The following is a 27,274-nucleotide window of genomic DNA, read 5'->3' as shown; positions in this document are numbered from 1 at the left end:
GGTAGAATGGGATGCGTTTAAGGTGGTGGTGCGGGGGCATTGTATTGGACACACGGCTGGGGCTCGCAAGACTTTGATAGACGATTTGGATAAAGCTGAAACACGGCTGAGGGAACTGGAGAAGAGTCGCCCGAATCACCCAGAATTGCAGGAGGGGCTTAGTGGGGCGCGGGAGGGGCTGGCTGTAGAGTTGGAACGGCTGCGCAGCTTTGACCATAAGGCATACTTGACAAGGGCGCATGCGGAGGGCGACAAGGCGGGGTCTATGCTGGCATGGCTCGCTAACCCAGTCAGGAGGGGCATGCCGATTATGCTGATTCAGGAGATAGGGGAGGAGCCCTGCCATACTCAACCCGGGATCCTGAATAAGTTTCGTACTTATTACGAGGGGCTCTATGAGAGTGGTGAAACGGGAGGGGCTGATGAACTAGGAGAGTTCTTAGACGGCTTGCAACTGCCAAAGGTGGAGGACTCAGAGGCAGAGGAGTTGGGTCGGCCCATCACACTCGGAGAGATAGGGTGTGCAGTAAAGCAAGTGGCCAGAAACAAGACCCCGGGTCTTGACGGGCTCCCGATCGAATTCTACAGCAAATATATAGAGCGCCTTGCCCCTCGGCTGCGCGAGGTGTATAATGAGGCGCAAACGAAGGGCCGGCTCCCGAGCTCTATGAGTGAGGCCCTCATGATACCGCTCTTAAAACCGGGCAGAGAGGGTGCGGCTTTGTCCTCGTACCGCCCGTTGTCCATGTTGACGACGGACTACAAGATCCTTAGTAAAATCCTTGCTAACAGACTGCTGGTGCACATGACGGGCCTTGTTCACAAGGACCAGTGCGGTTTTATTCCGACACGCAACACTACCCATAATATCCGTAGGCTTACGAGACTGATGGGTGCGGACTGGCCGATTGCCGATTCCCCATTTGTCCTTTCCATAGACATCGAGAAGGCCTTTGACAGCCTCGAGTGGGGATACCTATACGAGGTGATGCGACGCTTCGGACTGGGGGACGGATACATAAACTGGACCAAGGTCCTGTACACTGACGCGGTAGCAAGAGTTCGAGTGGGCACTCTGATCTCGAAGCAATACCCGGTCAGGCGTGGTACCAGGCAGGGATGTTCCCTATCTCCACTCTTGTTCGCCTTGGCGATGGAACCCTTCGCTGCGGAGGCCAGGCTAGGCCGTCACTATGCTGGATTGTCCTTTAGGGGCAGGCCGCATTTTATTTCTTTGTACGCAGATGACCTGCTGATGTTTCTGGCCAATGCGGGCCCTGAGCTCGAAGGAGCGCGGCGGCTGCTAGGGCGGTTCGGCCGGTTGTCGGGCCTGAGGGTTAACTGGCCTAAATCCTGCCTGTTCCCCCTGAGATCAGGAGAACCGTGCCCACTCACCGCGCAAGAACTTAGATGGGAGCCGCGATGTCTGCATTATCTGGGGGTCTATGTTTATCATACCCCAGCTGATTTGTTGGAAGGTAACATCACCCGTTGTATTAATGCCCTACGGGGGTCCATGGACTTTTGGTCGACTCTGCCGTTATCCCTGGCTGGTAGGATTTCCCTGCTCAAAATGGTGGCCCTACCCAGGCTTTTGTATTATTTTAGGACACTCCCGGTGTGGATCCCGAGCTCTATCTTTAAACGCCTGAGGTCCTTGATCATAGCGTTCTTATGGGGCACGGGAAGGAGGCGCATAGCGCTCGACACCCTGCTGCGCCCCAAGGACGAAGGAGGAATGGCAGTGCCGGATTTTGAAGGGTACTACCTAGCTGCGCAGTTGCAGATTTTTACCCAGGAGGTGGCGAGAGTGTATAGAGGCCCTGAGGACGCCAGAGGAGAAGGCACCCCGCGGCATGTTCTGGCATACATCGCGCTACACCAGAAGCTCCGGGTGGGTGACCTGACGGTCGAGGAACAGACGTTCCGGCTTTGCTGGGACCGGGCCCGTAAGCGGGCGGGAGTTCGCCTTATGTATGCCCCTGAAATCCCGTTAGGAATGGTCACGGCCCTCCCGCATGGAGGGGACTGGTCTCGCTTGCTAGGCTGGGAGGAGGCGGGGATACAAATGTTGGGTGATCTTTATGAGGATGGGGTGTTGCTGCCGTTCCAGGCTTTGAAGGAGCGTTTCGACTTGCCGAGGGGCGACTATTTGTTACATGCAGCGGTCACAGGTGCTATGCAGGCCCATTGGGGGGAAGGGTTGCAGGAGCCGGGCACCTCTATGGCCTGTCAATACGCGATGATGGCAGCGGGGACCTTTAAGGCGGTCACTTGCTTGTACTCTAGAATGCAGCGGGAGGCCTTGCAGCCATTGACGACCCTGAAGACCAAGTGGGAGCTGGACCTTCAAGTGGAGATACCTGACACGACCTGGGGCCAGTTACTAAGGCGAGCACGGAAGAGCTCGAGAAACGCCAGGTTTCAATTAATCCACTTTTACGTGATTCACAGGGCATACCTTACACCTGGGAAGATACAACAGTATTTTGGGGTAGACAACGCTGCTTGCCCCAGATGTAATACTGTAGGGGCAGACCTGGGTCACATGCTGTGGGACTGTCCTTCACTAGGAGATTACTGGCAGGAAGTTGGGCGAGCCCTTAACGGCGCGACAGACAGGGATGTCCAGTACACTAAGGCGGTCAGTATCCTCCATTGGTTCCCACACACGCCTAGGAATAAGAACACTAGCAAATTTATAGACTTGGGACTTATTCTGGCCAAGCGAGAGATTACGAGGAACTGGAAGTCGAGAGCGGGGCCCACATATAAAAGATGGTATGGGGAATGCCTGAGGTGGGCTGCATGTGAAAGTACCCTGAGGTACCAGATGGCCTGGAGGATGAACGATGAGAAGGCTCTGGAGAGGGCTACTGCATGGGAAGTGATGGTGCAGGCGCTCCGGGATATGGACGCTGAGGAGCTGGAGGGCGGGAGTGAGTTGGATGGAGCAGGCCCTGTCACTAGGCAGGAGAACACACCTTAGCGAAAGTCGATTCCTCCTACAACACACACCAGACACTATTAAACTGATGTTCAACACAGACCGACCACGGGGGGGGGGAGGGTAGGAAGCTGGAATTGGCGGGCTGTTGGGGAACCAAAATTGGGGGAGGGGTGAAAACCACAAAAGCAACCCAGCAATATTTGCCGACTGCTACTGTCAGACACTGTGAGAAGATACAGGAAGCATTCATGGACACGGCCACCCACTCCGGAAGGAGGGTGGACCTACCAGAGACGAACGAACTAGATCATACTAATCTTGTACATGGTGTATGTATATTACTGATTACTCTGTCTGTACAATTATATTGGTGATGCAATAAAAATGATGTTAAAAAAAAAAAAAAAAAATGACAGACATTCAACAAGGGAGATGGGTAAAGGGTACATCTTCCTTGTAGGGATACAGAAAAACAGGCCTGTGCCTCATGATTTTCACCAACTCTCTACTTGCCACCGCATGCCCTGGGTGAAGGGCAATACCTATTTGGAATAGGGTTAGACTTTAGGGAGTTCATCAGTGATCATGACTTAGCTATTAAGCAGATCTGCATAACTACCCTAGAGGACAAAAAGAACACACGTCGCTAACCACAAACAAAGGGCTGGCGGGTTAAGATTTTCTGAGTAGTGCTAAGGACTTGCATTGCTAAGCTGAGAAGACAAGCTTTCCCAGTCGTCACTGTCTTCAGACTGGATTTCCAACAAAAAAGCATCCACATGTGACATGTGTAGTTGCTGAAGAGTATATCACCTCTATTTTCGGAAAGGCAACTTTATTGAAAGGGGAAGAGCTGAATTCACTGGGAAACTGGTTATGGAGTGGTTCTAACTCTCCAAGGCGAAATAACAGGACACATGCTAAGGCTAAAGATTTATTTCACCTAAGCAGGTGAAGTTTGGGTGATCTGCTTCTGTATGTATAAACTAAGACTCATGATATCTGACTTTTTCCCAGTTCTTTATGTGTACCAGCGGACTTGGCCACAGATCATTGGACTAAAGAAAATGTTACCCTCTTCTGCTTCTTCTTGCAAGAAGGATTCTAGTTCATACAGTAGATGGCCATGTCTTTTTACCCCAATCTCACCACGATCAATGGGAGGTAGACTCAATAACAGGTGACACAAACGGATCTGAAGCAGTATGGACCTTTCTTAATAGTAAATGTAAAAAATTCCTAGGCAGTCTCACTAGTAGACGACAAATTGTGTGGGCCAAGTGATAATAGGAAAAGGCAGACCAATTTTAAAATAATAGAAAAATCATTAATTAAAAAGTAAATATGTTTTTAATATATATTTGATAAAAATCATATAAAGAACAGGAAGTTCAAATTATATGACAGTACAGTAAAATTATTTGCAATTAATACATACATTAACACAATATACAATCTTTATACATAAAAAAGGGGGGACACCCTTTAATAATAAGTGGTGCCCATAACCAGGGTGAAGAAACGGTACTCGACGCGCGTTTCGGCGGAACCGCCTTCTTCAGGAGCCACAAGTATATAATCTGTAATTACATATAAAGAGCACATTATAAAAACAACAATACTATGGTGGCCTATGTTAGCAAATTCAATACATTATAAGTACATTACAATGTTACTTGTTAGACACAAAATATGAATGTTGGGTCTTTTGGTTCTAGGTCATAGGCATTATGTGATGTAACTACACGTGTTATAACATTGTAATGTACTTATAATGTATTGAATTTGCTAACATAGGCCACCATAGTATTGTTGTTTTTATAATGTGCTCTTTATATGTAATTACAGATTATATACTTGTGGCTCCTGAAGAAGGCGGTTTCGCCGAAACGCGCGTCGAGTACTGTTTCTTCACCCTGGTTATGGGCACCACTTATTATTAAAGGGTGTCCCCCCTTTTTTATGTATAAAGATTGTATATTGTGTTAATGTATGTATTAATTGCAAATAATTTTACTGTACTGTCATATAATTTGAACTTCCTGTTCTTTATATGATTATTATCAAATATATATTAAAAACATGTTTACTTTTTAATTAATGATTTTTCTAATATTTTAAAATTTGTCTGCCTTTTCCTAATATCACTGGGCCCACACAATTTGTCGTCTACTAGTGAGAATGCCTAGCAATTTTTTACATTTACTTTACTTACCTTGCCCTAGGAGTTTCAAACTATCACTACCCAAGGGGTCCTTGTTTTTCTCATGTTCCTTTCTTAATAGTACATGTCTAGCTTATGACCATATGGCGATAGGAGATGAACTCGCCAGCGGAACCCTTCTAACTATTTCAAATGATATCCACAAACTTAATCAGATTCATGGGAAAGATTTGGTCCACTGCACTGAAGCAGGAGCGATAGACTCTCGCAACGAAACATGCTTGCATGACAGCATCATGGTTGATGGGGAGAAACAAGTTTAGGGTGCGTGCAAGGGGGGGAGGGAAGTAAGTATGACTTAATGCCCAACTCTCAGATTGGCTAGGGCCACTGTAAACAAACAGGTTGGGAGGCTCAACCCATTGGATGCATTGCATTTTGAGGTACAGAAGACGCCAGCTTCCGAAGTACCTTCATTTCCTCAGTGAGAAACACAACTTTCCTGAAATAAACATGCAAGATCTAGCTAGAATTGCAAGTTCTGGGTGAATGACTGCTGTGCGATTCAGTTACTCTCCTACCTGTAACAAATGCATATTGTTTAGATGGATTACCTCCATGTAGCCCTTGTATGGGCCATAAATGGAATGCCTCTATGGTAATAGGTTTTAAGTTACTCGTTATCGTGATAATCTCAGAGCAAGATAACGTATAATTTGAACCTTTTGCCCCACACTGACGACTCTTGCTGGGTATGAGAAAGAGACTGTTTCTAAGACGCTGTAATGTGATGGTAGCAAACAGGGAAAAGGAAAGAATACATGAGAGCAGGGCCTCCATCAAGCATAGATTGACCACATAGCAGCACAGTATACCTGAGCTGAAAGCAAGGAAGACCAAATAAATAGAAAGAGGAAGTGAGTTGCCTACTCTTTATTCAAAGCCAACTGCAAAAAACTTTTACAAGGAACTTTCAGAATCTATTTGTTGATCATGTTAATGGGTGTCACTTTAGCGAGTGGGTGAGAACCATGAAGTATTTAAGTTTAACCTACTATGCTTACATGAACAGGTTCGCGGACTCATATGCTATCAAATTGTTCCAAGATCCTTTGATACTGGGGAAAGAAATACACATATTAACTCTATGCTACAGTCAAAAAGTGTAACACCTATTCCCATGGCAATATATTTGGGGATGATAGGGGGAACAACCTAATTCGACAACCCCAGAAGTAAAAGTTATTTTTAGGAGGACAATTGTTCCAAGGAAGGAAATTAGTAAATTTCTGAAAACTACAGAAATGTTAATTTGCACAAGTGGTAGACAAGGACGATAAAGACTATGACGTACAATAAGACTGTTACAAGCTTTGTAAGAGCTACATGTGGTTTGAGACAACACAAGCCAGGGTTTCTTACAGAAGAAACAGTATAAAGTTGACTGAAAAAAGTAAAAAGTTAGCATGTCCGTTATCTCATTATCCTTTTCTGGAAGACTACAATTAGTATAAAAATCTCAAATGACTGTTTTCTTTCAAAGGTGGGAGTGTATGACAAGTTATGGGTGATTACATCATCACTTGAGTCTTTAGATAAAACACTGCTATGATATTATCGGTAAACATCTGTGCCACTGTCCCGTTAAACAGAGTGAAGAAAACCTTTATAGCTATATACCTAGTCTTGAACTCGAAGATACGGTTAACTTTTTGAGTCTCCCAACATGTTTAATAAGAATGTGTTGCAGTCCTCACAGTTTGGACAGCATCTGTAAAAATGTCTTTCTACTGTCAACCTGTACATGACCAACCACTACAGAGTTTTTGCTACCATGCCATTTACAATCACTAGCTTTTCCCACTTCTGTATCGATGGTGCATCTTGATTTGAAAGAAACTCTCGAATTAGCCTGCTTTGTAGATGAGTGTAGTGTCGGAGTAAATACAAACTGTGATCATTGCTAATATCATCACAGTCTCTAGTGTCAGATATTGTGACATCTTGTAAATAGGAATGTTGTTCTTAAAAGCCATAATCTTCCATCCTGTTGGAACGGTGATTACGTATAACGTCTATATCGGACACCAGAAATATCTTCTGCTGCATTGGGATTGCAGGCTTCTGTAAGCGGACTGTAAAGGCCTAGCTGTCATAGTAATTGAATGGCTCTGCTTCTACTGGTTTTGAATTGCTGAAATGAATTCCCTTTACCAGTCAGTCGTCCTGTTATGGGTTACATGCATGACTACACGTTAAACCGTTCAAGCAAACTTAATGCTAACAGTCGAAATATTCATATTTTTTAAAATGTATGGCCTTTTGTGTCGATGTAAGTTTTTTTTTCACTGTTGATATTGGTCTAAATGTAGTTTTGATTACATTTTCTTTCAAGTCAATTGACATAAAAAAGAATTCAAACCTTGGATGTTGTTATGCAAAATTCATGCACCTTTCTAGCCCAAAGAATTAAACCTCGCATGTACTAAATTTTTATTTCATCTGTGCTTGATTTCAGTGTTTAGGTTGGTTAGGACTGTAATAATGGTGGCCTGATATTTTGATAGGACTGGTGTACCGTGGCCTGCATGTGTCGCAACTGTGTGATACCCCATGTAGTACACCTCAGAATTCTCTGAAAGCAAAGCAAGAGTGAAAAGAAATGGAACAAAATCAAACACCAGGAAGATCTCACAAGATTGAAACTCTCCATCATGCTGAAAAAGCACCATAGTCAAAGCCATATACAACAAGTTAACCACTGTAGATGACTAACAACAGTCTACACAAAAGCAGGTCCAACTGCCATCAACACCAGTTCCCGTCCGCGCAGCGGGCGCGCGCCAAAGGCAAGCCCGTCTGCGCCCGTACGCGCCGGGACCGGGCCTAGGGCCATACCCCCTGGTCAGTCTCAATCATTAAAAGACCTCCCAAGGATCACCTTTACCTCACCTCAGCTTTTAGCACTTAAGCCGCCCCCAGACCTACCTCACTGCACTCCATATGCTCTTAAATGTGATCCTATTGTAGGCCCTTTCAAATGTCCTTTATGCAGAAGAAACCCCTCTCCGCTAGTTCCTCCCAACCCGTTTTTGGCTGCGCTCATTAATGCGCGCTCCCTTTCGAAACACAAATTAGATATTTTGGAGTTCATTTCCGCTCACAATTTAGATTTACTCTTTGTCACAGAGACTTGGGGCGATAACTCATCTGGCCCAGATTTTAGAACTGCCTTACCAGACGGCTTTTGCGTAAGTAGACAAGACAGAACGGTCAAAAAGGGAGGCGGCATTGCCATTATTTATAGAGACCGCTATCACTTAAAAACTGTATCCCTTAACTACAGAGGTTGCGAAGCATTCTCCTTTTCTATTTGTCTCTCCTACAACCAGTCTTTTACAGGTATCTTGCTCTACCGCCCCCCAGGCCCTCGAATCAATTTCTTCTCAAGTCTTAACAATCTCATTGAGACCGCAGCTGGAGCTCCTCACTATACCATACTAGGGGATTTCAATTTTCATTTGGAATCCCTCACTGACAATGACACTAGCTTCCTCATCAGTGATTTGCTGGCAGCTGGACTTCGCCAACTTGTCACCTCACCCACGCATAAGGCAGGACACACCCTTGACGGGATATTCACCAACAACCCTGACATCATGGTATCCACCCCAATCTCTCTCACCTGGGCAGATCACTTTGCAGACCTCTTCACCATCAAACCTAGATGGTCCCCTCCCTCACAAGCCAAACCCATGTCCCCCTCAATAACCAGAGATTGGAAACATATCAACATCCCCCTTCTTACTTCCATGCTGACAAACTCCCTCAATGTGGTGGAGTCGGAACCGGTACTAGCATCTAGCAACTACCTCACTCACTTGGACACTGCTTGTAGTGCTTTGGCAACCCCTAACTACTCTCCGTAACCGGAGGTTTCCTTCTGCCCCTTGGTTCTCCGAATCCCTTCGTCTACAAAGACAATACTGCAGAAACTTTGAAAGACATTGGCGCAAGCATTATAACCCTCTTGATAAACAAATCTATAAATGCGCCTTGGCCAAATACAAAACTCATCTTCTCTGAAAAAAGCAACTACTACATTACCCAAATCAACTCGGCACACAATTCGGCTAAAAAACTATTTCAGTTGGTCAACCATCTTTCCAATACCCCTAACCCACCCCCTGACTCTTCCCAAGCCCTTTGCAATTCACTGGCAGAATTCTTCTCGGAAAAAGTTACCTCTATTTTTTCTGCCTTTGTTCACGAACCTCCCCCAACTCAGAACACTTCTGTGCATGTTTCCACCATCAATTCCCTACTTTTCCTAATTTTAATCAGGTTCCTTACGAACAGATCTCTCATTTAATTTTCACGATCAGATCAGGCTCACCTTTGGATCCTTGTCCTCCTTCCATTCTCAACCTCATCCTCGAGGTCATTACCGCTGCCATAGCCAACATTTGCAACACCATGTTCCTCACAGGCTCCTACCCTTCCTTTTGGAAAAAGGCCATCATTAAGCCGCTTTTGAAAAAACCCACTCTGGACCCCGCATCATCCTCCAGCTATAGACCTATTGCCTGTCTCCCTTTTCCTTCTAAGATTTTTGAAAATCTAATTAACAGACAGCTATCCGAATTCATTGACACCAATCATCTGCTTGATGACACACAGTTCGGCTTCAGGCAAGGACATGGAACTGGGACGGCCCTCATAAAAGCGGCTGACGAAATCAGGATGACCTTAGACAAAGGCGGGGCGGCAGTTTTGATGCTGCTTGATTTGTCCGCGGCCTTTGACACGGTCGATCATTCCGGCGGTAGGGAGGACGGTGGCAGAATCTCCCCGACCCGCTGTTCATCTGTGAGCTGCATTTTAAACTACCTGACTATTGAGCATTGATGCGTGGGGCCACTAGGTGCTAGTAACGCGCTTTTAATAATTTCGCCGCCGCATTTGTTAACCGTTGCGGATAATTTTAATTGGAATCTCAGTTGCCTAAACTGTGACCCGCATAATCAGTAGGTTCCCTGCTTTGCCTGGGCTCGATATTGCAGCCTGCCCGCCCCGGTCCGACTCGGCATTTAGAGCCGTAGAGCGGAGGGCAAACAGGTAAGAGCCAGGCACTTCCGCTAACAGCAGAGGTTAGCGCTCTAGTGGTGATTCCCATGGGCTATTTAGACCGGAAGGAGCGGCCGGCTGATCGCGGTAGGGAGGACGGTGGCAGAGTCTCCCCGACCCGCTGTTCATCTGTGAGCTGCATTTTAAACTACCTGACTATTGAGCATTGATGCGTGGGGCCATTAGGTGCTAGAAACGCGCTTTTAATAATTTTGCCGCTGCATTTGTTAACAGTTGCGGATAATTTTAATTGGAATCTCAGTTGCCTAAACTGTGACCCGCATAATCAGTAGGTTCCCTGCTTCGCCTGGGCTAGATATTGCAGCCTGCCCGCCCACGTCCGACTCGGCAATTAGAGCCGTAGAGCGGAGGGCGGACAGGTAAGAGCCAGGCACTTCCGCTAACAGCAGAGGTTAGCGCTCTAGTGGTGATTCCCATAGGGCTATTTACCCACGCCCTAGCTCAAAGCGCGCAGCGGTTGCGCGCAGGGGTCTCGCCTAAGAGCTCGCCTAAGACAAGCCGAAGAGAAGCCCGTCTGCGCCCGTCCGCGACTGGACGGGGCTAGGGGCCGTGGGCTCTATATCTAGGACCCCAGGACTAGCAGGTAGCAATATTATTTCCTACTCAGCACAGGTATTGCGTAGATTAAAACCAGCTTTTTCTGCAGCCTGTAATCATGATTACTGGCCGTACCCTGAAGGGCCATTTTCTTGTATTACCTGTCGTTTCCAGGCATCCCTCACTCACCCTGTATCGGCAACCATACTACAGCTCCCATATCACCTCTTATAGAGCCACACTGCTTGAGTTCCCCCACTAACCATCCAATTCGTAGAAATACTGATGTAGCCCTACACAAATGGGGCTAACTGGGCTAAGAAGCTTTTTGCTAAACATCCGTTCTCTGCCCAAACACTCCCAGGAACTATGGGATCTTATTAACACAGTTATGCCAGACATATGTTTCCTCACGGAGACCTGGCTAAAACCCCATACAGTGCCCGCTATTATGCTGGGGATTGCGGCTGGATATAAAATCCTTAATTTAGATCGCCCTACAAAAACTGGCGGGGGTATTGCAGTAGTATATAAAAAAGGTTTGAAAAATTCCTTGCTTGACCAAAGATGTTGTGCTCAAATGGAGGTTATGATTTTTAGGATCAGTTCCTCCTCCAGAACACATTGGAAGGGAGCATTGGTCTATCGACCCCCTGGAACTTGTACAGGCTTTTCGCTCACTCTTATGGAGCTTTTAGCCCCTTTTCTTAAAGCCAAGGAAAACTTTATTCTCCTTGGAGATTTTAATATTCACATTGACCTACCCAACCATCCAGACACAATTTCCTTGCTCTCTGACCTTCTGATACTAGGACTGAAAGTCCAGAATAGTGGTCCAACGCACCTGGGTGGACATACCCTCGATCTTATTTTAACCAACTGCCCTAAAATAAAATGCTGTTCATCAACTCCTGTTAGTTGGTCTGACCACTACATGGTAGGATTTATCCTGCCAGGTCTTCATTTGCCACATCAGAAGTCACTCACTCCCTGCGGTATGGCGCAGACAATGGCATAAATTAACCATTGAAGGACTTCAGAAGGTCTGGAAAGAACCCTCTATTTCTGAAAATGACAATGTTGAAACAGGTCTTTTTAAGTTTAATAACGCTCTTTTAGAAGCAGTAGATTTGCTTGCACCTCTGAAACTGCATAAACAGTATACCAAAGGTAAGCAGGAAAGATGGTATTCAGAAGAATTGAGGACAGAGAAACAAGGATGTAGAAAATTGGAGAAAGCCTGGAGAAAAACGCACACACCCTGTAGTAGAAAGTTGTATTTGGAGGCCCTAGCCAATTATCATAAAAACATAAAATTGGCTAGGAAAAACTGCCTTGCTCTACAGCTTGCGGATGCAGGGAGTTCCTCTAGAGAACTCTATAAAATTCTCAATTCATTTGTAAAACCTATGGCCTGCTAAAGCCCAGATGATTTCACTCAAACTCTATGCGATGACATCAGTGAATTCTTTCACAATAAAATAGAGTCCATATATGAGAAAATAACACAATCCTCAAACTCTAAGAGCAATGCTGACTTTCCCTCCCCTCAGAATCCAACAAATGAAAATAGACAACTTACTATGATCCCGGATGTCAGTTTGTCTGAGGTTACAGCTTTGTATAGTCAGATCAAATCAGGATCTCCAACTGATCTCCTGCCTGCTAAAATGATATCTCCTTTGGCAAGCCTACTTACCCCAGGTTTCTTAACTTTAATTAACCTCTCTCTTAAGGAAGGGCAAGTGCCCAAAGTCTGGAAAAAGGCGATTGTGAACCCTATTCGCTAAAATGCGGCATTAACATGGTCAGACTTAAACAACCTCCGCCCAATATCCCTCTAGCCCCATCTGAGTAAGATGACTGAGAAACACGTCAACACACATGTGTCCTAATACATCGAGGCAGCGGATGGCCTAGACCCTTCTCAATCTGGGTTTAGACCCAACCACAGCACCGAATCAGCTCTCCTCTCCGTGACCGACACCATCCGGATGGCACAGGATAGAGGAGGTTCCATGATTCTGGTGCTGTTGGATCTGTCCGCTGCCTTCGACACGGTGTCGCATGACATTCTTATCAGTCGTCTGAAGAGAGTAGGGATAGGCGTTACTGCTCTGGCATGGCTAAAAAGTGTCATTACTGGCCGCTCACAAAGTGTTCGATTGGGCTCCCACTTTTCCATCTCTAGGGAGCTCACCAAGGGGGTTCCACAGGGCTCGTGCTTAAGCCCCACATTGTTTAATGTGTATGTGGCCCCTTTGGCGGAAATTGTGAGAGAATATGGGTTCACACCAATATCTTACGCAGATGACACCCAGCTTTTGTTCCCTTTTCAGACATTGACGCCAGCGGTAAAAAATTCCTTTGCCGCCGGAATGAGAGCTGTATCCAACTGGATGACCTCCAATTGCCTGCAATGTAATGTGGGCAAGACGGAGGTCATGCTCTTCGGAGAGGCCCCGTCTCCTGAATGGTGGCCTCCCGACCTTGGCTCTGCCCCTTGCCCCAAAGAGGTAGTAAAACATCTGGGGGTCCGACTTGATCAACCTCTGATACTTAAAGATCATGTCAATCAAACAACTGGATCCTGTCTCAGGGTCATCGGACTCTTGAGAAGGGTGTTTCCCTACTTAGCGGATAGCTATAGGAAGACCTTAGTCCAGGCACTGGTTATCAGCAGATTAGATTATTGCAATGGGCTGCTTATTTCTGCCAATGAGGAGCAACTTGGCAGACTACAGGTAGCCCAGAATACTGCGGCCAGATTGATCCTAAATGCTCCTTCCGGATCCCCTTCTCGACTTTTGCTGGCTAGGCTACATTGGCTGCCTATTCGCCAGAGGGTGAAATTTAAGATCTGTTGCACAATTCACAAATGCCTATTTGGCACTGGTCCAAAGTACCTATCAGAAAAATTTAGACCTTATGAGCCAGCTCGCGCGCTGTGCTCGCAGAATCAATCTCTGCTCCAGGTACCACGTATCAAAAAGGAAAGGCAAGGAGGACGAGCTCTATCTTACAAAGGTCCCACCCTCTGGAACTCCCTGCCCCTCGCCCTTAGACAAAATTCCAATCTGGCCACTTTTAGGAGATGTTTAAAGACACATCTGTTCCTGACTAAGTAGACAATCCCTTTTTGACATGACTGTCTTCTATTTTGATGTAGCTTCAGTAATGAACACAAGCGCGGAGATACCCCTTCGGGGGTCGAATTCCAGCGCTATACAAGCGTTTAAAATAAATAAAATAAACTTGATCGACCGTGTCTCAGCGATGGGAATCCAACACAAGGCTAAAGATCTTCTTGCCTCCTTCTTAGCCAATCGCACCCAATCCGAAAAATTAGGCTCTTTCTTCTCTCCCATCTTCTCCCTTCCGTGTGGAGTGCCGCAGGGCTCCTCGCCAAGTCCGACCTTGTTCAACATTTACGTTTCGGACTTAGCGTGGGTGATTAAGTCACATAGCATCAGTCTCACAACTTACGCTGATGACACCCAGCTGGTCCTATCAGTTCATCATGATGGAGACACAGTTGCAGCTAATTTTCGAGAGGGAATGCTTGCCATCAGCTCCTGGATGACTTCTAATTGTTTAAAATTGAACTCTGGAAAGATGGAGGTCATGATCTTTGGGAAGCTCGAGCCTAGCTGGTCCCCCCATTGGTGGCCTAGCGAGATGGGTCCTCCACCTCAACTCGTTACTGAAGTCCGAAATCTCGGGGTCGTGTTTGACGACAGACTGCTCTTCAATCAGCATGTCAATTCGGTAGTATCCACCTCCTTTTTAACATTAAGAAAAATTAAGAAACTTCTCCATTACCTCCCCACCTCAGCAGGTAAAACTCTGATCACCACCCTCATCTTCTCTAGAACTGATTATTGTAATGCCCTCCTCCTCAACGCACAAGAAAAGGTTCTAAACAAGCTCCAATTGGTACAGAAACGCCTCAGCTAGAATTTTATTAGGTACGCCCAAATTCAGCTCCATCACCCCTTTCATCTGCCAGCTTCATTGGCTTCCTGTCAAAAGCCGGACTAAGTTCAAGGCACTTTGTATCGCCTACAAGGCTATTAACAACTCTGGCCAGCAGTTCCTTAAATATGCTTTCCGTCCACATGTTCCATCTAGGACACTTCGCTCAGCCTCAGCACACCTTCTTAACGTTCAACGAACAAAAAAAGCTAACTGGGGCGACACATGCTTTGTGATCTCCACAGCTAGACTGTGGAACCCTCTCCCCCTCATCATCAAAACCTGTCCCACCCTCCTCAGCTTCAGGAAGCAACTAAAAACCTGGCTGTTTACACACTAATGTGTTCTCCACTTGTCTATCTTCTTAATCTTGAAGCGCCAAGACACCCCCGGGTAATTGCGTGCTATACAAATTGCCAAAACATAAACAAACATAAACATCAATCAACTTTTCCCAGAAAAAAAGACAAGTACAGACTAAACAATGAAAGCACCAATAAGCTACTACTGTACCTCCTTCCCTCCATGCAACAGATTAAAGTGGACCTCATAATAAAGACCTGGTTAAAAACTCGAACACTTTCAAAGCCAAAGATGCCAAAGATGGCATCTTCTCATGTACAATCATGAAATCCCTCTACGTAAAAGTACTAGCGCCGCTTTTAACTACATCAATGCATAGCATTTGCTCTTCATGCCACTGGAGTCAAGCTATCCTGGCTAATGAGGGGTGAAAACACTAAACCGGTCGTAGGATGCTTGTTTCCAGTCCAGGGAGGACCTGGCTTGGCAGTTCGGGCTGGAGTGTTTCAATGAGGCACAGGATCAAGACTGATTTGCATATGGCTGGGCTCAAACTGGAATGGCATGGTGAGCAAAAAAAACGATGGATTTAGGTCCAGATCTCTGTACTGGGGTGAATGTATGACGTTGTTCTGCATTCTGTCCATCAACTGTTTTTTTTTTTTGCATTTTCCTCAGCACATAAACCTGAACAGATACTATACTGTAGGCACTAAAATGCCTTAACCCAAACTTGCTAACAATCCCATCACAAACCTAACAATTTCTTGGAAAAATGATAGAGAAGATACCAGTTATAAGCGCCAACAAAATACAAACTCTATCCTCTATGACTACTAGCCCGATTTCTGACTATGTTGCTGCACATACATATCAGTTATGCAAGCCATTCTTCTTTCTTGGCTGCCTTTGATACAGCCTGCCAATAAGCACTGATCAACATCATTTCCCCACACAAGGGGTTTGATAACAATACTACACAGGTTCTACTCCCTGTCAAACTGGTAACTCATCCAGGTGGGCACCTCCACATTCTTACAGTTACTGGTGACTTACGAAATAATTAAATAATTCATCCTGTATCTAGTTTTCTTGGCAATCTTCATTGTGAGTGAGAATTTTTAAATGTTGTCATAACTTTTTGTGTGACATTAACCCCTTTCGATAGCACGTTTTTCTGTTGAAATATTATCATTTAGTTGACACTGTAGAGGCAGCTTGCATAGGTCCATTAAGGTGGAAGGTATGTGGTTGTAAATCATTAGCCCTTTAATAAGGCAAGCAGTAGTATATAGGACTCTGTTCAGTAGAATAGAGCGGAATGGAGGATGTAGCCAAGTATGCTTTTCCCATCATCCAGGTGCAGAAGACCACATGCCTGGACTGCAGATTTAAAGTTTGAGTCAGGTAAATCATGGCTTGATATCAGTCACTTGGTTTTCTTCTGGTCTTTAATCTAGCTTTGGAGGGTTTCCTACTTATCCTGATTATGAACAGAATGAAGATTCATAAAGGAAGTTCATCAAGAAAATGTCCATAAGAGAAGCCTCTTCAAACAATAAACCCAAGTTCTGGAATAGCACTCCACTTAGATCAGGTTCACTCCTTCTCTTCAGAAAGGAGCGTAATCTCTTCAAGGAACATTTCATACCTCAAAACTCCCTGCTACTTTTCGCCCTGGGTGACGTCTATGAAGGACAGCTACACCATTCTTTCTTCTACAACCTCTTTTTATATTCTAATCATGGACTGTTCAACAACCCATTGGAAAAACTGCTCCCTATCTAGGTTTGCTATGTATAACTCAATACAGAAAACAATCCTGTTGACTACAGTTGTTGGTGTAATAAGTTGCCCGATTAACTCTTCTGGCCACTTGACCCCTCAAATCATCCAGGGACAAAAAAGGGTCTAACTCTACCTGATGAAATTATTCACTTGCTTGCAGAGCTTTCAATACATACTCACCAATCTCCTGCAGAAGCTGCACAGCGTCATTAACTGCACGAATGTCTGGGCTCTCCAGAGCCTTGGAGAGAAATTCGACTGCCTGCAATAGATTAAAAAAAATCACTGAAGCCAATCTGATAAAGACAGGTAGGGGCAAACATAATTTGCTGGTTTAAAACCTAAGAGGCAGGCTTGACAAGGCAGGGACCAAGTGCAGGAGCCAAGCCCATACTGAGCATAGACATATCATGCAGTAAAAAAGCTCAACAATAATACCTACATGCTGCTAGACTTAACTTGAGATCTCAAAAATGACACTGTGTGTATAAGGAAAAATCAATGAAATAGCAAGATATGGACTCAATTCAGTTGAAGGCAACATCAGCAGAAGTGCCAATGAAGGAGCAATACATTTCATTAAGAGACTAAATTAAATGAAGATTGAGAATTAATCTTAGCTGGTCCTGCAGCAGAAGAGGGCACAGTGGTAAAACCTAAAATTAAACCAAATTCTGAGTAAGCCTCAATTAGATAATTCTACATGTAGAGTACCTACGATGCACACTGTCAGAGCATAAGCCGCTTCTACGGACGGTGTGGTAGGAGTGTTAAACATACCCTGTTCCGACCTGCAAACTTCTGGTTTCCATTTTACATGACCCAACATCTACAGACCGACTAGCTGAAGTTCTAAGGGAATACTTCCAACGAAACAGCAACACAACTGTGCACACATCCATTGAATGTGAGGCCTTCAAAGTAGTAGTCAGGGGACATTGCATTAGCCAATAGGGTTAAGAAAATCCTAGAGGGAAAATTAACTGTAATGGACATAACCATCCATGCACTGGAGGGGAAGCAGTAGGAAACCCCTTAATGGTACCCAGCTTATTGGAGAAAAAAGAAAAAAATATGCCCCTTCTCTGGAGCTGCGTTCTCTCCACCACAGGGAATATCTTACTAAAACAATCACGTGGAGAGAGTCAAAGTTGGTAGGTTATTGGCATGGTTGATACAACTGTAGGGCAGGGGAACCCTCATCATGCTAATAAGGAGCCCAGCCAAATCACTAATGCTTTCACAGTGAGACAATGTCTTCCAGAACAATTCAGAATTGTATACTACAGAAGCACAGGCCCTAGATGGTGATAAAGAGACCTACCTTGATACATCCAAACTTCAACAGGTGTGCAAGGAGGTTAAGGGGACACAGGGAGTGACTATAACCAAGGTAGGGATAACAGCAACTCTCAATGCCAGGAAGAGACGACTCAACAGCTACATTCTACCAGATGTATGCTTTTCTTCTAGATGAGAATTGTTCCATCCCTAAGCCACTACGTTTTAACATGAAACAAACTTTTATACCTATGTTTTATTTTTTTATTAACGTTTGAACTACTTGGATTTAATTGTTTTATGTCTGTTTGTAATATGCATATATATGTCTGTTATGCTGTTAAGTATAGTATGTGGGTGTTTGTCTCACTTTTTTTATTATTATGAATTAATATTAATAAAATGAGGTTTTTAATATAAATGTTGAGTACCCAGTCACTATTCATATTAATGTGTCTAGTTTAGGTCAATACATGACCAATTAATTGCCTAGGTTTCGTTTCCTCAAATGTTTTTTCCCTTCCCTAGGGTTTAGTATCCTTTGCAGGGGGTCCCACTTTTTCTCAATTGCTTTTCTTATAGCACCATGTCTTGCAGAGATGTACGCAGGTGCACTGGAATGAGGTACATTACTCACCACCACAAGAGAGGCCTTATTAGTATCCATCCCTAAACTACAAAGGGACAACCAAGATGTGTACTTCTACAGGACACTATTCATGTTAAATTTGGATTCGAAATTCTTAGCATAGTCTTGGCTGGTCACCTGCATTCCCACCTACGAGAACTAGTCCATGATGACCAAAATAGATTAGCCCAAAATCAATCCTTTTTTTCTTCAAAGTTGTCTTTTTATTAAGCATCAAACATGACCAAATACAAAGGACAGCCATCTCAATGGTACAGAGGGCGTGCAAATGCCCGGGTAGCAACATAAGTAGCTATGAAAGGTTTAGCTTCGCAAAGTCCCCAATCCGGTCACTGCCCTGTACAGGTTGAATGATACCTATTTCGCGAACAAGTAACACGCCCCCGAACCAACAGCACCCCCCTCCCCCATCCGGTGGTGACAAAAGAAAAATAAGAGCAATAAAACAGTACACAACAGAGACAGAAGCAGGTAGTGGGGTAGGCAATAGCGGAGACGTACAAACTGGACTATAGGACATCCAAAGTATAAACCAAGGCCTATCAGTTCAACATGAAGCCGCGATAGCTGAAATAGATGCATAGCCCATACAGTTGTCGGACAAACCACAACGGACAGGCCCGGGATAAATAGGACACCAGAGGACCACAGCGTAGTGTAAAATCTTCGTCATCAGTTTGGAAAATGTCCGCCAGGCGTTAATCCTTTTTTTTAATATCAGGAAACTTTTCAAGATCTTAAAGGAAACTACTACGCCACATTATCAGGAGGCAGTGCTTTTCTCAATAGACGTAGAAAAAGCGTTTGACACATTATACTCAGAAAATGTATGATCCATTATGAAATGCATGAATTTCGGGAATGTATGGGACAAAACTGATTACACTATCATATGGAGACTCCCAGACAAGAGTGACTATGGGTCATGCAAATCCAGGGCATATACAATATTCAGGGACACTAGTTGGGGTGTTCCCTTTCTCCAATGCTATTGCATTGGCAGTAGAAACCATTACAACCATCATTTGGATGCAACGGGGGATTCCCCTAATAAAAGGAGAGCATGTAAACTCGCTATATGCGGAAAACCTGCTTCTGTATCTTCGGGATGCCCTATTAGGGTACGGGGTAGCCGATTAGGAACTGTTCTTCCTGGCACCTCAATTGTAATGTCTGGTTAAGTGTCTTTACATGATAAAGCTACAAGAGTGAAGGGCCTTGGGGGAATCATAATAGGAGGCAGCAATGGTTGAAATGCGGATGGGACCATCACACAGCAAGACGAGGAAACCTAAAGTTCTCAGAATTGCCGTACACAGCTGGAGGAGGTTATTTAAGAGAACCAGGTTAAGTCAGACATATGCTCCAACCCTGCCCCTTGTGGGCATTCCTACCACCGAGGTTTCAGTTCTTCAGTGCTCGAAGGGTGGGGGATTGCATGGAAACAGGAATACTTGACACAGATTACTGCTATGAAACCGGAGTAATTCGAAGCCTACCTTCACAATGGAGAAAAATAGTCTACCAGAGGCTCAGTCCATGACGTATGGAGCAGTGGTTCAGTCAATAAAGAAAGCATGGACTATATGCTGTGGTTGTAGTGTGCTTCACTTCTGGGTGTTCATCAAAAGAAAAAAAAAAGAAAAAGGATTTAAACAAAAAAAAGATGGCATGGGCAGATTGGAGCCACAAACCCTGCAGTCTCTTGTCACCTTTGGGAGTGACTGTAGACTGGTATCCTGGCTCTACAATGATTAAATATAGCTTGACATGTCTGCCAACTGGTTGGGAGTGGAAACTAAGCAGAGGGATAAAGAATGGGATATCATTCTGGAATATCCAAATAGACTCTTCAGGAAACTAGATTCAACTATACACAATTTAACTACCTGGATACTATTTACCCAACATCCCACAAGGTAAACATTGTTGCAGGAACTAAACATAACAGGTGCTCCAGCTGCGAACTAGTGGATGCTGACTTTCTGAATATGGGCTGGAGTTGCCCTATAATAGTGCACTTTGGGGTGTGAGGAAATAGAAATTTTCAGGTATCCAGTGTGTCCCCCACTCGCACCCTATCCATGCACCCGTGCCCCATGTATGTCATATAATTCCCTTCCCGTGTCTGCCATGATAATGCCTCTGCATTTCCGTCTAATGTTAGCATGTCAGTTAGTGAGCGCTCCATGTATAAAGTACTGATTCCGCATTAGGGCCTACGTTTCCAATGCATTTACATGGTGCACTTTTAAATAACGCGAAGCACACGTTTTTCTGGCTCAGTCGAGCCAGGCCCTTAATTGAGGCTCCGAGCCTCTTCTGTCTCTGAAAGCTGCAGTTTAGGCATGCATCCCTGACCTCTACCTTACTTCCTGCCCAGCGAAGCGGTGCCCGGCTCGGCCTGGCCTGCCTGCCAAGACGGTATTTTGCCTACAGTTATCTGCTCAGTCTCCGCAAAAACACATTCCAGTCTAGTGAAATAGGTAAACATATTCCCGGCTGCAGAGCTAAGGGCCCTGCCTCCCTGTCTCCTTGCAAGTGATTTACCGAACCCGTTGCCATGGTAGACCCATGGCCCCCGTACATTGCATGAAGTCAAGTCAAGTCAAGTCAAAGAATTTATATAGCGCACTACATACCCAGAGGGTCTCAAGGCGCTTAGGGAGGGGAGGAGGATTACTTGTCAAATATCCACGTTTTAAGTTGCTTTCTGAATGCTAGGTGGTTCTGGGTAAGGCGAAGGTAAGTGGGGAGTGAGTTCCATGTTTTAGCAGCCAGGTGTGAGAAGGATCTGCCTCCCATGGTGGTCTTGTTGATGCGAGGTACAGTGGCGAAGGCTTGGCTGGAAGAACGTAGTTGGCGGGAGGGGGTGTAGAAGGACAGTCGTGAGTTGAGGCATTCTGGTCCGATGTCGTAGAGTGATTTGTGTGCGTGGGTGATAGTCAGTCGGAAAGTGATCCTCTTATTGACGGGTAGCCAGTGGAGGTCTTTCAGGTGGCCAGAGATGTGTTCGTTGCGCGGGATGTCTAATATGATCCTGGCTGAGGCGTTTTGGATTCGTTGGAGTTTCTTCTGGAGTTTAGCGGTAGTACCTGCGTAGAGGGTGTTTCCGTAGTCCAGTCGGCTCGTGACAAGAGCATGGGTGACTGTTTTTCTGGTTTGGGTGGGGATCCAGCGAAATGTTTTTTTGAGCATGCGGGGAATGTTGAAGCAGGATGAGGATACGGCGTTGACTTGTCTGTTCATTGAGAGTGAAGAATCCAGGATAACGCCTAGGTTCCGTGCGTGGTCTGTCGGGATGGGTGCTTTTCCAAGGGCTTCCGGCCACCAAGAGTCGTCCCATGCAGAGGGGGATGTACCTAAGATGAGGACTTCTGTTTTATCTGAGTTCAGTTTCAGACGGCTGTGTTTCATCCATTCGGCAACTTCTTTCATTCCTTCGTGTAGGTTAGTTTTGGCGGTGCTGGGGTCATTGGTGAGAGAAAGGATCAGTTGAGTGTCATCGCGTAGGAGATGATGTTGAGGTTGTGTTGGCGGGCGATGGCCGCGAGGGGCCTCATGTATACGTTGAAGAGGGTGGGACTGAGTGAGGATCCTTGTGGTACGCCACAGATGACTTCAGTGGCCCCGGACTTGAATGGTGGAAGGCGGACTCTCTGGGTTCTTCCGGAGAGGAACGAGGTGATCCATTCAAGTGCTTTTCCTTGTATTCCGATGTTTCTGAGGCGTTGTAAAAGGGTGCTGTGGCAGACTGTGTCGAAGGCTGCAGAGAGGTCGAGGAGGATGAGGGCGACTGTGTCTCCATTGTCCAGTAGAGTTCGAATGTCGTCTGTTGCTGCGATGAGGGCGGTCTCAGTGCTGTGTCTTGCTCGGAAGCCAGATTGTGAGGAGTCGAGGGATTTGTTGGCTTCGAGGAAAGTGGCGAGCTGGTTGTTGACAGCTTTCTCGATGACTTTGGCCGGGAATGGAAGGAGCGAGATGGGGCGGTAATTTTTGAGTTCGGTGGGGTCCGCTGTGGGTTTTTCAGAAGGGCGGTGAGTTCAGCGTGTTTCCAGCTTTCCGGGAAGGTGGCGGAGTTGAAGGAGCAGTTGATGACATCTCGGAGGTGCGGTGCTATGACGGAGTCTGCTTTGTTGAAGATGTGGTGAGGTCATGGGTCTGTGGGGGATCCTGAGTGGATGGAGTTCATCAGGCGAATGGTGTCCTCAGTGGAGATTGTGTTCCAGTCGTTGAGTGTTCAGGGGGGAGAATGTTCAGCATATGGTTGGGTGGGTTGGTCTCCGGGTTGGTTGTCGAAGCTGTTGTGGATGTCTGCGATTTTGTTGTGGAAGAATGAGGCTAGGGAGTCGCAGAGGGCTTGAGAGGGGGTGATGTCGTTGGAGTTGGCCGAGGGATTGGTAAATTCCTTGACGATGTTGAAAAGTTCCTTGCTGTTGTGGGCGTTGTTGTCAAGTCGATCCTTGAAAGCTGTTTTCTTGGCCTTTCGAATTAGTTGGTGGTGTGTGCGGGTGGCGTTTTTGAAGGCGTCCTTGGTGCTAGTGGTTGGGTCTTTTTTCCAGGCCTTTTCAAGGGAGCGGCAGAGTTTCTTGGACTTCTTAAGATCATCGTTGAACCATGAGGCCTTCTTCCTGCCAGGTTTGCTTTGACGTTTTTTCAGTGGTGCTAAGGTGTCGGCGGTGTTGGATAACCATAGGGTGAAGTTGGCGGCGGCTTGGTCTGGGTTAGAAGAGTGGGCTGGGGTGTTTAGAAGGAGCGATGAGGAGATCTGGTCGATGGTGATTTTGTTCCAGTTTCTTTGCAGAGTTGGTTGGAGGTGGTTGATGGGTTTTGGCTTGTTGTAGGTGAAGTGAACGCAGCTGTGGTCAGTCCAGAGGAGATCCGTAGTGTGGCTGAAGGAGACATGATTGCTGGAGGTGAAGATGGGGTCGAGTGTGTGACCTGCGATGTGGGTGGGGGAAGTAACCAGTTGTTTCAGTCCGAGGTTGGCGAGGTTGTCCAAGAGGGTGGTGGTGTTGCGGTCGTTGAACTTTTCAAGGTGAAAGTTGAGGTCTCCCAGAAGGATGTAGTCTTTGGAGGGGAGCGCGTGTGGAGTGATGAAGTCCGTGATGTCTTCACTGAATTTTGCGCGGGGTCCTGGTGGTCTGTAATGGAGGGTGCCTCTGAGTGTGGTCTTGGGGTCGATGTGGATCTGGAAGTGAAGGTGTTCGGAGTTGGCGAGGTTGGCGTCAGAGCTGGTTGAGATGCGGATTGATTTTTTATGGACGATAGCGATTCCTCCTCCTGTGTGGCCGGTACGGTCCTTGCGTGTGATCTTATAGTCTTCAGGGATGGCGATGGTGATGTCTGGGGCGGAGGAGGCGTTCATCCATGTTTCTGTTAGGAAGGCGACGTCTGGAGAGATGGTGTCTAGTAGGTTCCATAGGTCAATGGCGTGCTTGTGGACCGAACGGGTGTTGAGCAGGATGCATTGTAGGTGGTTGGGGTCGGGAATCTGAGGTGTGATCGTAGCGGAGTTGTAGACGGTGCCGATGAATTTGCAGGAGTAGCAGGAGAAAGGTCCATGGGTGTGTCCAGGAGCGGCTTGGACGCAGTCGGGGGCACGACCGGGGTTGAGGGCTAGGAGGGAGGAGGCATCGTAGGTAATGCGGGCGGGCTGGACAGCGCGAGGGGCAGGGGGTCTGGCGCTGGGCGCGGTCCAGGCGCGGACGGGCGTAGACGGGCTTACCTTTGGCGCACCTTCGGCGCGGGTTGGGCGCGGTCGCTGCGCGTGAACGCTGCGCGTTAGGGCATTGGTCATTAATGGATGGTGGAGGGGGCGGAGCGTGGGAGGGGCAGCAGCTGGGAGGAGGCGGTGGCGGGAGGAGGGGCGGACCAGGGGAAAAACAAATACACAAAATGGAGGGTCAAAGGCGAGCACAGCCAGGGCCAGCAAATGCACAGCGTTATGAAAGCCTTACACGCACGAGACAGCTGAGAAGTCAGAGTTACTGCCTCAGCGACGTCGTGCTGCTAATGAAATGAATAAGGCGACAGTGCGGCACAATTAAATAATTAAATCAACAGTGCAGCGCTATTCAGGAGGTACAAATTAAATCGGCAGTACAGCGCTATGGAGCGACAGTGCAGCGCTAGCAAATAAATGAATGCAGGACAATGCAGCGTTGGGAGCTGAAAATTGGTAAAGCAGAACGATACCAGCGTGAGGGTCAGCTGGAGCGTGGAGGAGCAACCGGACTGAATGAGGGTCCAGGCGGTCACAGGGAGCTCGGGAGCGAGGAAGGGTATTACTCGTGGGTGGGAGGGGCAGCAGCTGGGAGGAGGCGGTGGCGGGAGGAGGGGCGGACCAGGGGAAAAACAAATACACAAAATGGAGGATCAAAGGCGAGCACAGCCAGGGCCAGCAAATGCACAGCGTTATGAAAGCCTTACACGCACGAGACAGCTGAGAAGTCAGAGTTACTGCCTCAGCGACGTCGCGCTGCTAATGAAATAAATAAGGCGACAGTGCGGCACAATTTAATAATTAAATCAACAGTGCAGCGCTATTTAGGAGGTACAAATTAAATCGGCAGTACAGCGCTATGGAGCGACAGTGCAGCGCTAGCAAATAAATGAATGCAGGACAATGCAGCGTTGGGAGCTGAAAATTGGTAAAGCAGAACGATACCAACGTGAGGGTCAGCTGGAGCGTGGAGGAGCAACCGGACTGAATGAGGGTCCAGGCGGTCACAGGGAGCTCGGGAGCGAGGAAGGGTATTACTCGTGGGTGGGAGGGGCAGCAGCTGGGAGGAGGCGGTGGCGGGAGGAGGGGCGGACCAGGGGAAAAACAAATACACAAAATGGAGGGTCAAAGGCGAGCACAGCCAGGGCCAGCAAATGCACAGCGTTATGAAAGCCTTACACGCACGAGACAGCTGAGAAGTCAGAGTTACTGCCTCAGCGACGTCGCGCTGCTAATGAAATAAATAAGGCGACAGTGCGGCACAATTAAATAATTAAATCAACAGTGCAGCGCTATTCAGGAGGTACAAATTAAATCGGCAGTACAGCGCTATGGAGCGACAGTGCAGCGCTAGCAAATAAATGAATGCAGGACAATGCAGCGTTGGGAGCTGAAAATTGGTAAAGCAGAACGATACCAGCGTGAGGGTCAGCTGGAGCGTGGAGGAGCAACCGGACTGAATGAGTGCACGCACTAGCATTCAGTATTGAACGGCCTCTGCCCGAGAGACCTTTTACTTCAGACAATACATCCTCCAAACACAAGATATCAGATATGCTATAGGTACAGGTCGTTCTGACATCCCAGACACCAGACTCCTCTACTATTGCTAAAGTCAAGCCCCCAGCTCTCCCCAGTTACACGTCAATACCAAGTCATGCTCAGTTGCGCGCGCATATGTGGTAAAGGTTTCTGCTGACCCTGCAAACTTACTCTTTGCATCCACCCACTTGTGACACTTCTGTGACACATCCAGCACACACCTCCGTGTACGCCCCTGTACACGCCTTCTCTTACGCCCATGTGTTCTTATCTCTCTCTTTTCACTTGTTACGCCTACTGTATTCATTGTAATTGCACCTCTTTACTATATATAATGTGTGATGTTAATAAAATGTTGAATATCCCTTCCTGAACCTTAGTGGTGATGGAACCCGATGTCCAGTGACTCGAGCCACTTAATTAAAGCCCGTATGACTCAGATACCACGGACTCTGCCTCTCATTTATTGAGCTATCCTTATTGTCATTTAATGCATAGAAAAATAGTCCCGGTAATTTTATTTACCACATAATCTGGCGCCCGAACAGGGACCCCTCCCCTTCCCCACGCGCCGGCGATGTAACGCAGGCCCCTGACTCCTTCTACAGCTGTGACGGACCCCTTACAGTGCACACTCGCGGGTTTTCCTGCTAACTCCCTCAGGCCCACGGAGGAGACGGAGACTGCGGCCCGGCATCCAGACGAGGCGGTGAGGAATGCGGAGAGTCCCGACCAGAGCCCAAGCCGAGAGCAAGGTCCGAGGTATCCGGAGGCCCACCTGTTCCGAAGCGCATGCGTAGCAGCCAGATGCCATAGCAGTCCAGTCCAGTCCAGTGTCGAGTTTCCGAGGCCTTCAGTTTGGTTCCCGGTGAGTACCGTTGTTGGGAACGCATCTAGACGGGTTCATTAATTTGTGCCCGGTCAAGACGGGTCTGGGTACACAGACCCGGTCCAGACGTATTCACTTAGGTGGATACGGTATGACGTGTCTCTTTATGGGACCGGTATGTCTGTACTGTTTTAGCAGTGCATCCAGTAATTCAGTATTCTAGTATTGTTTTTCGAGATTATCAGAATTATGTTTTTCTATGTATCAGGTAATGCCTGTCCGAAATGTTTTAATGTGTTTACTGTTGTGGTATGAATGATTGTTTGCAATTCATTACTGTGTTTACTGTGTTCACGTAAGTTCAAATATGCCGCTGTTTTCGA

At 46.6% G+C, this 27,274-nt stretch overlaps 1 protein-coding gene across 2 annotated transcripts in view; it reads right to left on the bottom strand.

The window, feature by feature from the left end:
* The window catches only part of DHX30 (DExH-box helicase 30), a 1,000,138-nt gene that overhangs the window by 257,199 nt on the left and 715,665 nt on the right, over window positions 1-27,274 (bottom strand). For both annotated transcript variants that reach the window (XM_086941023.1, XM_086941022.1), the window contains one exon: window positions 17,046-17,127. In XM_086941023.1, the coding sequence (XP_086797149.1) occupies window positions 17,046-17,127 (82 nt within the window). The remainder of the gene's footprint in view (window positions 1-17,045; window positions 17,128-27,274) is intronic.

Source organism: Lissotriton vulgaris, chromosome 10 (assembly GCF_964263255.1).
Source record: "Lissotriton vulgaris chromosome 10, aLisVul1.2, whole genome shotgun sequence".
Taxonomy (NCBI): domain Eukaryota; kingdom Metazoa; phylum Chordata; class Amphibia; order Caudata; family Salamandridae; genus Lissotriton; species Lissotriton vulgaris.
This window is presented reverse-complemented; position numbering and strand designations above follow the sequence as displayed.